This window comes from Sinocyclocheilus anshuiensis, unplaced genomic scaffold (assembly GCF_001515605.1).
Source record: "Sinocyclocheilus anshuiensis isolate Anshui unplaced genomic scaffold, SAMN03320099.WGS_v1.1 scaffold1714, whole genome shotgun sequence".
NCBI classification, from domain to species: domain Eukaryota; kingdom Metazoa; phylum Chordata; class Actinopteri; order Cypriniformes; family Cyprinidae; genus Sinocyclocheilus; species Sinocyclocheilus anshuiensis.
The window spans coordinates 41,286-54,523 of NW_015546107.1; the positions used below are offsets into that span (position 1 = coordinate 41,286).

A 13,238-nucleotide genomic window follows, 5' to 3' on the forward strand; every position below is an offset into this window, starting at 1 on the left:
ATGGGGGGGGGGGGACACAGGTTGTGTCACAGGGATTAACTAGTAAACTTAAAAATGGCACTTCATGACATAAAGGTTGCTGACCCCTGGTTTAGACTGACACTTTTTCCACACTTCTTGGGTGAACTCAAGTGACAGTTAAGGGATTTTTTTTGTTTGAAACTCTTTCCACACTGATCACATGTGAACGGCTTCTCTCCGGTGTGAACTCTCATGTGATACCTGAGGTTTATTTCTGTTGTGAAGCTCCTTCCACACTGAGTGCATGTGTAAGGCTTCTCTCCAGTGTGAACTCTCATGTGGACTTTAAGATGTCCTCTTTGAGAGAAGCTCTTTCCACACAGTTGGCAGGTGTAAGGCTTCTCTCCAGTGTGAGTTCTCATGTGGACTTTAAGGTGTACATTTTCAGTGAAGCTCTTTCCACACTGTTGGCAAGTAAAAGCTTTCTCTCCCGTGTGACTTCTCATGTGGACTTTAAGTTGTTGTTTTTGTGTGAAACTCTTCCCACACTGTTGGCAGGTGTAAGGCTTCTCTCCAGTGTGAACGCTCATGTGGAGTTTTACGTTTCTTTTCTCAGTGAAGCTCTTTCCACACTGAGTGCATGTATAAGGCTTCTCTCCAGTATGAATTCTCATGTGGCTTTTAAGATGTCCTTTTTGCGTAAAACTCTTCCCACACTGTTCGCAGGTATAAGGCTTCTCTCCAGTGTGAACGCTCATGTGGAGTTTTACGTTTCTTTTTTCAGTGAAGCTCTTTCCACACAATTTGCAGGCGTGAGGCTTCTCTCCAGTGTGAACTGTCATGTGTTTTTTAAGGTTTCCTTTTTCAGTGAAACTCGTTCCACACTGCTGGCACGTAAATGTCTTCTCACTGGAGTGAATTCTCATGTGGCTTTTAAGATGTCCTTTTTGCGTAAAACTCTTCCCACACTGTTGGCAAGTGAAAGGCTTCTCTCCAGTGTGAACGCTCATGTGGAGTTTTACGTTTCTTTTTTCAGTGAAGCTCTTTCCACACTGAGTGCATGTATAAGGCTTCTCTCCAGTATGAATTCTCATGTGGCCTTCAAGGTGTCCCAATTCATTGAAGCCCTTGCCACACTGTTTGCATGTGAAAGGCTTCTCTCCAGTGTGAATTCTCATGTGTCTTTTAAGGGTTTCATTTTGAGTAAAACTTTTTCCACAGTGTTGGCAGGAGAAACCTCTAGTTCCTGTCTTCTGAGCTCTTTTTCGTGTGGAAGTCTCTTTAGTCTGCGAGCAGCTAAAATATGTTTCTTCCGTTAAGAAATCAGGATTTGTCTCAACCAGGTACTTGTCTTCATTTTCATTCAGTTCTTGACTCTCCTCTTTCAGCACCTTCAGGTCTAAGGTGAAAAGAGACAAATACAAGTTAAAAGGTTAGTTCACCCAAAAATGAAAATTACCCCATGATTTACTCACCCTCAAGCCATCCTAGGTTTATAGGACTTTCTTCTTTCAGATGAACACAATCAGAATTATTAAAAATAAATAAAAATACCCTGCGTCTTCCAAGCTTTATTATTGTAGATTTTGAAGCTCAAAAATCATCCAGCGATCATAAAAACATACTTTACACAGCTCCAAAAGATTAATAATAATAATTCATTTTATTTATAGGCGCCTTTCATGGCACTCAAGGTCACCTTACAATGCAAAAAAAACATTCAGCAAAAAATCCATACAAAACAAGAAACCGTAAAATAAATTAAAACATTCATAATCATTGATCCACATATATGTAATCAAAAATGAGCCTGCTTAAATAAATGAATTTTAAGACGAGATTTGAAAGTGGGAAAACTATCGCTGTTGCGGATGTCCTGGGGAAGGGCGTTCCGCAAATAAGGGGCAGCATAACTAAAGGCCCTTGACCCCATGCAGTTCAGATTAATACGCGGTTGAGTCAGAAAAACAGATGAAGAGGATCTCAAGGTATGTGCAGGAGTGTAGGTTTGAAGAAGATCAGAAAGATAAGGAGGAGAGGTGAAGGAAAACCAGAAGTGGGTAAAGAAGACATATAAAGTTGGGTGCTGTCTGCATAACAATGAAAATGGATACCAAATTTCCTAAAAATTTGTCCCAGAGGCAGTAAATAAATAATAAACAACAAAGGGCCCAAGACTGAACCTTGGGGGACACCTGCGGTAACATTTGATGATTCAGATTTACATTTTTTGAGTTGGACAAACTGAGTGTGTCCAGAGAGATACGATCTAAACCAGGACAGACAGGTACCCGTAATTCCCAGGGAAGCCAGCCTGCCTAGTAAGATGTTATGTGAGACTGTATCGAAGGCCACACTCAGATCAAGCAAGGTAAGTAATGTTAACTGTCCAGAATCCGCTGCCCGAAGTGGCCGAAAACCAGACTGACATTTTTCAAACAGTTTATTATCAGACAAAGTCTGCAATCTGAGCTGCGACTATCTTTTCTAATATTTTAGAAATAAACGGTAAGTTTGAGATTGAACGAAAGTTCTCAAGATTAGTTGGATCTTCTGTTTTTTTTTTTTGCTTTTTTTTTCAGAACAGGAGCTATTGTAGCTGTTTTAAGTGATGAAGGAACAACACCAGAAGACAACAAAGAAATAATAATCCCAGTGATTGAAGAAGACAGAGAGGATAAACATGCTTTGACTAAGTGTTGGAAGAGGATCGAGATGGCAAGTAGTAGATTAAGATTTCTGGATAATAGAAGTTATCTCATCAGTGGCAGGAAGATTAAAGGTAGCAAAGGTAGGAAGTGTAGATTTAATAAGAGATAAATCTAAACTATCACTATCAACATTATTTGAAAGTATTTGCTTGTGGATATTTTGAATGTTTATATTAAAATAGTCCATAAAAGTTTTACATACATTAGTGGAGTACATATAACATGGTAAAGGTTCGGGAGACTGCAGAAGCTTATTGACAGTTGCAAAAAGAAATCGAGTATCCCCTTCCCTTGCCCTAAATAAATTAGTATAACATTCAGACTTGGCCTTTGTGATAGCGTCCTTATAATCGTGCATATGATGAGCATATAATACTTTATGATCCGGAAGACCGGCATACAAGCGTTCAAGGCGACAGCCTTTAGCCTTAAGTTGATGCAATTCAGGAGTATACCAAGGAGCTGAGTGGGTAAAAGAAACAATCCGGGTTTTCAAAGGAGCATACACATCTAAAATCTCACAAAGACCATCATTATAAGCAGCAACCATGTCCTCCACAGTGGATGAATCAACTTTGCTGGCAAAATTAGCTAAATCATCAGCAAAAGCAGGTATATCAATAGACTTGATGTTACGGAAAGTGACAGAGCATCTTACATTAACCTTAGACAATGTAGCATAAACATTGAAAGGCACCAGAAAATCAAGAAGATCAGAAATGGACAAGTCTGAAACTGTACAATTATGAGGAGTTATTCCAGAGCAGCAAATAAGATCAAGAATATGTCCCTTAGAGTGAGTAGGAGTATTGGCATATTGCTGTATACCAAAACTATCGAGACACGATGTAAATTCCCTTGTAAGTGGACTGTCAACATTATCGATATGGATGTTAAAATCACCCAACATAATCACAGTAGGAGACATGGAGCATAAAAAAAAGTTTTGAGTTTGACTTAGGAGGCCGATATAGAGTAGCAAGAATGATAGGTGTTGAACCATTAATCTTAAGAACAGTAGATTCAAATGAGGTAGATGTAGGCACAGTTACATGAGTTATTCTCCACTTCTCTTTATGTATAATCGCAAGTACCCCTCCCCGACCAGAATCACAGGGTTTACAAACATAGACATATTCTGAGGGGACTGACTGATTCAGGTGTAGAAAGTCATCAGGCCGCTGCCAAGTCTCAGACACAAAAAAATAAAACTTACATTCAGTGAGGATGTCGTGGACCAGAGGGCATTTATTTGAAAGGGATCGGATTTTAAATAATCTAAACGAGAACTTTGATTTGCCATTGTTACTGTTATCCGATCTGGCAAGGCTAGTAAGCATGCTGTGATCTGTAGTCCATGTAGATCTCCTTGTACAGCGAGGATGAGATGCCCAAAAGGACCGTATTGGATTTGTAGCATCAGTGCTGTAGCTCCGCCGGGACCCACGATGAATGTATTTCCGACGAGATTGACGGACAACGTCCGGATGAAGGTGTAAAACAGGCCACATGCGCCAGAATACACCAACCGGAAGTACCCTTTTTATAATAAATGTTTTTTTTCATTACCAATACTACTTAAAAACTCTAAATTTAAAATATTACAAAAAAAGCGATCGTCCCACAAAAACAACTATTTTATTGCTCTCCTCGGTTCGACGCATGATCAATCTACTCCCGCGCAGCCGCACTTCCATATACATCAGCTATCTGATTCAAACCAGTTAAATTTTTGCTGATGATATTCTTTTGTTTTATGCCTGCGGTAATTATGAGTGAAACATCACGTCGTCATTGTGTATCAAACATGTGTAATTGTGTTTAATTTATAAAGTGACTTAGGCAGCACCTACATTTTTATAGTTTCAATGGAAACAATTTAAAGGTTAGTTGTCAATAACTAACGCTAACAAAAATAAAATTATAAATACTGTTACAAATGTATTGTTCATTGTCAGTTCAAGTTAGTTAATATTCACTAATGTTAATGTGAGGCAAGGGGCACCAGGTAACATCTTGCCTAGGGCAACAAATTGGCCAGGGCCGGCCGGGTGAGCAAATTATGGGGTAATTTTCATTTTTGGGTGAACTATCCCTTTAGCCTACACTCCACGTCAAATAAAAGCCAGAATTAGGAAAATCATATGACATTCTTCAGAAATATCATTCATTTCTGTAGAGCTGTACTGTGAATAAGAATCAATTGACTGAGTTCAGCTTTGAGAAAGAAACCAACCTGTTTGTTCCTCAGTATCTTCATGTTTGATGCTGAATACTTCTGCAATCCTAATGTCTTCACTCTCCTCTTTAATAAACGCCATCTGTATAATAGTGTGTCACGTGGATGTTTTTCTGTGAGTTTGGACAAGATGAGAATAATTAACAGAAAGAAAATAAATCCAAATGTGTTACTCATGTGCAGATGCACTTTGCTCAAAAAAAAAAAAAAAAAGTTAAAAAATGTTATACAAAGCATTACAATGTTACATTCAGTAATGAAACATACATTTAAGAGCTCTCGTTAGAAGCATAAAATTGCCTGAACAGTTTGGAACACTTCAAAAGCTCAAAACACAAACCTTTCTTCAGCCAAATCACAAAAGAGCAAGAGCCAGGCACAGCCTTATGATGTCATATCTCCCCTCCAAAATAAAAGTCCCATTCTCACACTAAAATCAGACATATTCAAATACAAATAATAAAACATATCAACGATGTTCAGAGTTAAATTCTTGCTGAAATACATATGGATGTTGTGCTAAAAAATAACTAGAAGTGAAAGAGTTTGAACTACATCTAATATGTGAGATTCCGTAAATGATTCAACACTATATATATATATATATATATGATTTGTTAAGATATACATTCAGGGTGAAAGAAAACAACAAATAATAAAAATTTATTAATTAATAAAAAAAAATAACAATGATAAAAGTGAAAGTAATAGCGGAAGTAGTTAAGTAAGTACATTCTCATCAGAAGATAATGGAAAATTAGGAGATACTGAGACAAAGAGACAAAATATTAGGTGCACTTAAAACTGAATTATACAAATCAATACAAAAATGAAATTTACTACCTGGAATGAAAAGGCCTTAATCAGAAAAACTAAGTGAGTTTGCAGAGTTTGTATGTAAGCTACAAAGGGCTTCCGAATTTTAGAGAATGGTGTACTCAGCCGGTGAAAGGAAAGTCTAATTTTTTCAAGTTTCTAATGTTTTTAATGAAATATAAGGTTATCCACCAAGAGTGTGATAGGGGTTAGGAAATTTCCCAGTTAAGCAAAATTTGTCGTCTGGACAGCAATGTGAGGAAAGCAATAAAATCAGCAAAATAGTGGGGGCAAAGAATAATTAGTAGGCAGGACACCAAATAGACCAATGATAGGAGAGGGTTGAGTATTAAACGAGGAAATAGCTGAAAGAGAATTGAAAACAGACAACCAAAATGAGGAGAGGGTATTATCTTCAGTATTATCTTCCGGCGCCGCCGTGAGTGACATTTATTATCATTATCATTTATCCTATGGATATGGATTTTTTGATTATCATTTATCCTATGGATATGGATTCTCATAAACCAAAACTAATTTATTTGAGAAATCAACTGCTTGCACTGAAAACAAAGTCCCATGCCTGTGTGATTCCCCATTTACCTGACGAGGTGAGGAAGCAATACCGTGGCTGCAGAGCTGGCGCTAAGCTAAAGGCTAAGCGGCTAAGAAAGAAGTGGCGATACTAGCCTACAGTACCTTCTGTGATCAAGGGGAATGTGAACTCACTGCCGAACAAGATCGACAAAATGGCTGCACTGGTGAAAAATGTCAAGATCTACAGAGAGTGCCGTTTGTTGTGCTTCTGTGAAACGTGGCTCACGACTAGCATCCTGGATGCTAACGTGGAGCTACCCAGCTTCAGCACGGTCAGGGCAGATAGAGACACTAAAGCTTGCGGGAAGCGGAGAGGAGGAGGACTCGCTATATATGTGAACACAAGGTGGTGTAATCATGGGAATGTGAGCATCAAAATATCCAGCTGCTACAGAGACATTAAACGTCTGGCCGTAAGTTTGCACCCCTATTACTTGATGTTACGACCCAAAACCAACTTCAGCTCGTTAAATCTAATCAGAGAGGCAAGGACCGAACATATAAGAAAATCACAGATGACTGAATGAAGCTGTGATGACTATTTATGCCATAAGATTGAATCCAAATGCAAAACGAACAAACAGACAAAATGTTATCCACAAATATCTCGTTAAATCTAATCAGAGAGGCAAGGACCGAACATATAAGAAAATCACAGATGACTGAATGAAGCTGTGATGACTATTTACGCCATAAGATTGAATCCAAATGCAAAACGAACAAACAGACAAAATGCTATCCACAAATATACTATAATGAACAAAAGATTAACACAAATAATAACAGTAAACAGATAATGCTGCTAGGAAAACAGAAAACCTTGACTACTCCTAACCACCTAGAGAGATCTTACCTAGCTCCCGGGGAATATAAAGTAGGTGAGTCTTGTGGGCCATTGCTTACCTCGCTAGATCTAACTAAATAACAAAACGTGAACTAAGAAAAATTAATCCACAACCAGCTACTGAAAAGACAAACAAATATATTTAAAATAGATTTTGAAAATTAATGTAAAAAAGAAAAAAAACAATTAAAAATCAGAAAACAGGATCACTCCTGCAAGGAGAAGAGAGGAGATGAGCGATCTCGCCATGAGGCGAGAGACCCAAACAAACAGCGAAAGACGCCATCAAAGTTTATATAGTAGAAAATCCAGATGACGTCATTCCACTTTTGAGGATCAGGGAAATCCCTCCTCCCGATTCCACCTACAGGCTGAAATAAATAAATCACTCTTGTGATAACAGCACTCTGAAGTGCTTGTGTTAATCTCCGGGGACTTTAATCATGTGACTCTGGATACAACACCAGGGGAAATAGGACTATTGATTTACTGTATGCAAACGTGAAGGATGCATACAGCGCCACCCTGCACTGGGGAAAGCAGACCACAAACTTGGTTCAGCCTCTCTACAAACTAAGACTGAGGCACACTGGGAACATCGAGGAGGTTGTTGACTGCACTACTGACTTCATCAACTTCTGTATGAACACTGTTGTTCCAGTAAGAACTGTACGCTGCTATGCATACAATAAACCCTGGATTACGAGTGACATCAAGGGTCTTCTGAACCAGAAGAAGAGGGCCTTTAAGGACGGTTATCAGCAGGAGCTTAAGCGCGTGCAGAGGGAACTCAGTTCAGCTCAGGAAGGCAAAGGAGCAGTACAAGAGGAAGCTGGAGCAGAAGTTGCAAAAAAACAGCATGAAGGATGTGTGGGATGGGATGAAGATGATCACCGGATGCAGCTCAAAGCAGAGGGACACCATTGAAGGAGATGTGGGGAGAGTGAACCAGATGAACAAATTTTTCAACAGGTTTGACCACCCCAACTCATTAACACCTCAGAACACTGCACCCCACATACCCTCCTCTGCTCTCTTTGTCCCCCCTGGAGGAAACTTCAGCACAGAGGAGAATGTTACCCCACCCATGATCACAGCAGCCCAGGTGTGCTGAGAGCTGAGGAGGCTTCGTCCAAGCAAAACAGCTGGTTTAGATGGAGTACCTCGACTACTGAAGGCCTGTGCATTTGAGCTGGGCGATCTTCTACAGCACATCTTCAACCTAAGCCTAGAAGAGGACAGGGTCCCTTGGCTGTGGAAAACATTGTGCATCATCCCAGTCCCAAACAAACCATGCCCTGGAGAGCAGAATGCTTCAACCAGTCACCCTGAGCCACCCTGACAGGTAGACCTCAATACGTGCAACTGGGGGAATGCAGGTCTGACACTGTGGTCAGCAGTACGGGAGCGCCGCAAGGGACTGTGCTCTCCCTGGTCCTGTTCACCCTATACACATCGGACTTCCAATATAACTCTGAGTCCTTTCACATGCTAAAGTTTGCAGATGACACTGCGAAAGTGGGCTGTATAAGGAATGGACAGGAGGAGGAGTACAGGAAACTGATCCAGGACTTTGTTGCATGGTGCGACTTCAACCATCTGCACCTCAACACCACCAAGACCAGGGAGATGGTTGTGGACTTCAGATGGCCCAGGCCTCAACCGGAGCCTGTGATTTTTAACAGCAACTGTGTGGAGTTTGTAAAAACTTACAAATACCTGGAAGTGCAGTTGGATGAGAAAGTGGACTCGGATGCTCTGTGTAGGAGAGGACAGAGCTGCTTGTACTTCCTCAAAAGTCAATACTGACATTCCTCGCTGTTCTGGACCATACTACATACTACTCACTATGTACCCTTCACTATGTTTTGCACAGGACTTTTTTAAAAACAATTTACACAGGACTTAAATTTAAATGTATTACCTATAAATTGTTTAGTATTTTTTGCATGCCTTTGTTATTGTATACCTCATTGTGCCTAAGTTTGTGGATACTGTTGGAATTTGTGAATGAATTTCCCACTGGGATGAATAAAGTATCTATCTATCTATCTATCTATTTATCTATCTATTAAAGTGGCAGGACGAGAATGACATCTATCACATTCGGGGCCAATGGCAGGATTGATATGAGCCAGTCTACTCTTAGACCAATGTGCTCTGTGGACAACTTTACATTGTATCACTGCATGACGAGCACAAATAAAAGAGATATGAACCCGAATAAGAATTTCTGCCCAAGTCTCTTCATCTAATTTTATACCAATGTCTTGGGACCAAATTATACGAAGTGAGTTAATAGATATAGACTGAAAAGATACAATTGCATTATATAGCTTTGGAATGGACCCTCTTTGACATGCCGCCCTGAGTTTGGTCCGATGCTCACGAAGAACATCGGATAACCAGGGGTTAGAAGGGGCAGCCCGTGCTGGCCTGGAGGAGAGATGACAAATATCGTCTAGACAAGAGGTTAAAGTAGAGCATAAAGTGTCAGTTGCTGCATTCACATCCAGAGATGAGAAATGGGTACATGAGGGAAAAGAGGAGGATACTACAGAGGAAAGATGGGATGGTGAAAGGGAGCGTAGGTTTTGTCTAAAAGTAACCAGTATAGGGGTTGGTGGCACACAGTTAGCAAAATGTAGTTTAAATATATTGAAGAAATGGTCAGAGATATGTAGGGGTTCTACCAAAATGTTGTCTGCAATACAATTGCGTGTGTAAATTATGTCAAGTTGGTTGCCTGATTTGTGCGTGCTTGTCACTTGTCACTTGTCACTTACCACTGTAAGGTGTTTGAGATCAAATGAATCAAGGAGTGAATGGAAGTCTGTAGCATAAGGCTTGTCCAGATGAATGTTGAAGTCGCCAAAGACTAAAAGTGGACTGCCATCCTCTGGGAATGAGGACAGCAGCCCATCCAACTCTTCTAGGAAGGTAGATAGAATTTGCCCAGGAGGGCGGTAAATTACCACAACCTGGAGTTTTACAGGAGCTGTTATAGTGATCACATGAGATTCAAATGAGTTATAATTGCATAGGGGAGAGTGGGTTGGAATGTTGAAGTCACCAAAGACTAAAAGTGGACTGCCATCCTCCGGGAATGAGGACATCAGCCCATCAGAGTGTAGGACAGAGCGCATGCCAGAGCCCACCGCTGACGGAGAGCCAGAACCCACTGCGACCGACGAGCCATCGACGCACGGAGCGACAGAGCTGCGGATGGTCGCAGAGCCGGAGCTGCAAGTGACGTCAGTCAAGGTGTGAGAGCCGGCAACAGAGCCCGCCACGAGGGAGAATGCTGCGGACAGAGAGAGCGCGGAGTGGAGCTCCGCCCACTGCACTGTGGCTGAGGGTGAGCTGATTATACAGCTGGAACTGCTGGACTTCGAGGGGGATCTTATAGACTGGGAAACAGAGCTGGAAGCCGACTTGTCCACTCTCCTCTGGTCCCGTCCAGCCCTGAGCGGGCTCCCATTTCCCAGTCCAATAGTAAGAAAGTTCCTGTTCCAATGTCTAGCCAAGAGAAAGTGCCTGTTCCCATGTCTAGCCCAGAGAAAGTTCCTGTTCCCATGTCTAGCCCAGAAAAGGCTCCTGTTCCCAAGTTCAGCCCTGAGAGGGCTCCTGGTCCCAAGTTAAGCCCAGAGGCTCACAAATGCCCGCCCACCCGCCAGCTCCTGCCTCCTCCCCCGCTGTCGTCTGGCAGCCCCTCTGCTCACCCTCAGCCCACCATCTGTGCGGTGGGATCACCGCGGGTCTGCCTGTCTCCATCGGCGTCGTGGCTGGAGGATCCCTTGTCTCAGCCTCCAGCCTCTGAGTCTCGGACCTGATATAAATTTTGGCCATATCGTCCAGCCCTAGGTAAGACTTGAACCACTGGAGTGCGGTTCCTGAGATGCCCATCTTAATGAGGGTGGACAGAAGGATCTGGTGGTTAACTGTGTCAAAAGAAGCAGACAGATCCAGCAAGATGAGTACTGAGGATTTGGAAGCTGCTCTTGCCAGTCTCAGGGCTTCAGTAACCGAGAGCAGGGCAGTCTCAGTTGAGCGAAGGTATGACTGAAGAAGAAATGGCCTGAAGGAGGTGAGTGGGGATAGGATCAAGTGGACAAGTAGTAGGATGATTGGAAAGGATAAGTTTGGAAACGTCCGTCTCCGAGAGTGGAGAGAAGGATGAGAGAGAGTGTGTATTTGTCGTTATGAAGTTATCATCAGTTTGTGGTGTGGGGAATTGGTCACTGATGGTTCTTGTTTTATTTGTGAAGAAAATTGCAAAGTCATCAGCTGTAAGGGTTGATGAAGGCAGAGGGGGAGGAGGACAGAGAAGAGAAGAGAACGTTTTGAAAAGTGTGCGAGAGTCAGAGCAGCTGTTAATTTTGTTGTGGTAGTATGTCATTTTGGCAGTGGAGACATTTGCAGAGAAGGAAGAGAGGAGTGACTGATACACACTAAGGTCGGTAGAGTTTTTTGATTTGCGCCATTTCCTCTCTGCAGCCCTGAGTTTAGAGCGATGTTCACGGAGAACATCGGACAGCCATGGGGCAGAGGGGGTAGTGCGTGCTGGTCTGGATGAAAGTGGGCAAAAGTTGTCTAAGCAAGATGTTAGAGTGGAGCAAAGAGTGTCAGTAGCACTGTTTGTGTCTAGTGCTGAAAACTGAGAGGGTGAAGGTAGTGAGCATGAAACCATAGAGTATAGGCGAGAGGGAGAGAGTGAGTGTAAGTTACGTCGAAAGGTGACCTGCGGAGGAGTGTGTGCTGTGTCAGGAGTTAGTGTGAGGTTAGAAGTGATGAGGAAGTGGTCTGAGGTGTGCAGTGGAGTAACTAAAGTGTTGTCAGTGGAGCAATAGCGTGTGTAGATGAGGTCCAGTTGGTTACCTGATTTGTGAGTAGCCATAGTAGACACTCGCTTGAGATCAAATGAGGCGAGCAGAGTGTTGAAGTCAGCAGCCTGGGGTTTTTCTAGGTGGATGTTGAAGTCACCGAGCAGTACCAGAGGAGTACCATCCTCAGGAAAGTTTGAAAGTAACACATCCAACTCCTCCAAGAAGTTGCCCAGTTGACCTGGGGGATGATAAACAACTACAAAGTGAATTTAAATAATTAACTGCTTCAAAATGTAAAATTGTCCAGGTATCCATTTGAGTTTAAGTATTTGTTTCTTCTTAAAAAATACAAAAAAACTACTGATTAAAAACGACCTTTTCAGTAATCTTGCCTATAAATGGAAGATTTGATATTGGTCTATAATTGCTCAAAATGGTGTTATCAAGATTGCTCTTTTTCAGAAGGGGACAACTGCAGTTTTCAGGGAGTTTGGAAAAGTCCCAGAAAGAAGTGAGGTGTTCACCACATCTAAGAGATCTGCTTATAAACAGTCAAGCACCCTTTTGAAAAAAGACGTGGGAAGCGTGTCAAGATAGCAGGTTGACGATTTTAGGTGCTGCACTATTTCTTCCAAGATTTTGCTATCAATTGCTTCAAAAATAGATATAATATCTTCTTTCTGATATTGCGGTCGAATCTGTCTGACCTCTGCATAACTTGAGGATGTGCTAATCGCCTTCCTGATATTAATGATCTTCTCAGAAAAGAAGGAAGCAAACTCATTGCATTTGCTGTCAGAGAGCATTTCACTGGGAATCTGACTTGAGGGGGTTGTCAGTCTCTCAACAATAGCAAAAAGAGTGCGAGTATTGTTGTAGCAAAAAGAGTGCGAGTGTTGTTTAAGTTACTGTTTATAAGGTTTGAGAAGAATGACTGTCTAGCTGTGGCTAGCTCCACATTGAAAGCACGAAGGCTGTCTTTATAGATTCTATAGTGAATTTCAAGTTTCGTCTTCCGCCACATCCGCTCTGCTTTTCTGAATTGTCTTTTCATACTCTGTACTGCTTTTGATTTTCTCCAAGCTGATTTTTGTCTGCCAGTCTTCTTGCTGACTTTCACAGGTCAGGACTTTCACAGGAGCAATATCATCAATAACATTCTTAACTTTTGAGTTAAAGAAATCAAGAAGAAGATCAACAGAGTCTGCAGAAATGCTTGGTGTTAGAGATATAGCCTCCATAAA

General features: G+C 41.6%; 2 protein-coding genes and 1 long non-coding RNA gene across 5 annotated transcripts in view; 1 reads left to right on the plus strand and 2 right to left on the minus strand.

The window, feature by feature from the left end:
- LOC107700630 (uncharacterized) overlaps positions 1-1,142 on the plus strand; it is a 10,219-nt gene extending 9,077 nt beyond the window's left edge. The window contains exon 3 of the long non-coding RNA XR_001635564.1: positions 1,115-1,142. This is a non-coding gene — a long non-coding RNA (uncharacterized LOC107700630). The remainder of the gene's footprint in view (positions 1-1,114) is intronic.
- LOC107700627 (gastrula zinc finger protein XlCGF57.1-like) overlaps positions 1-13,238 on the minus strand; it is an 82,680-nt gene that overhangs the window by 21,036 nt on the left and 48,406 nt on the right. For 2 of the 3 annotated variants that reach the window (XM_016502360.1, XM_016502357.1), the window contains exons 1-3: positions 5,252-5,310; positions 4,909-5,024; positions 1,037-1,360 (exon numbers count right to left, since the gene is read on the minus strand). In XM_016502360.1, coding sequence (XP_016357846.1) covers positions 1,037-1,360; positions 4,909-4,993 — 409 coding nt within the window. In that variant the 5' untranslated portion in view covers positions 4,994-5,024; positions 5,252-5,310. Of the gene's footprint in view, positions 1-1,036; positions 1,361-4,908; positions 5,025-5,251; positions 5,311-13,238 lie in introns of those variants that run through there. The other variant, XM_016502358.1, reaches the window with a different exon arrangement.
- On the minus strand, positions 14-1,030 carry LOC107700628 (gastrula zinc finger protein XlCGF8.2DB-like). The gene has a single exon (XM_016502363.1). The coding sequence runs from the start codon at positions 969-971 to the stop codon at positions 63-65; it is 909 nt and encodes a 302-aa protein (XP_016357849.1). The 5' UTR covers positions 972-1,030; the 3' UTR covers positions 14-62.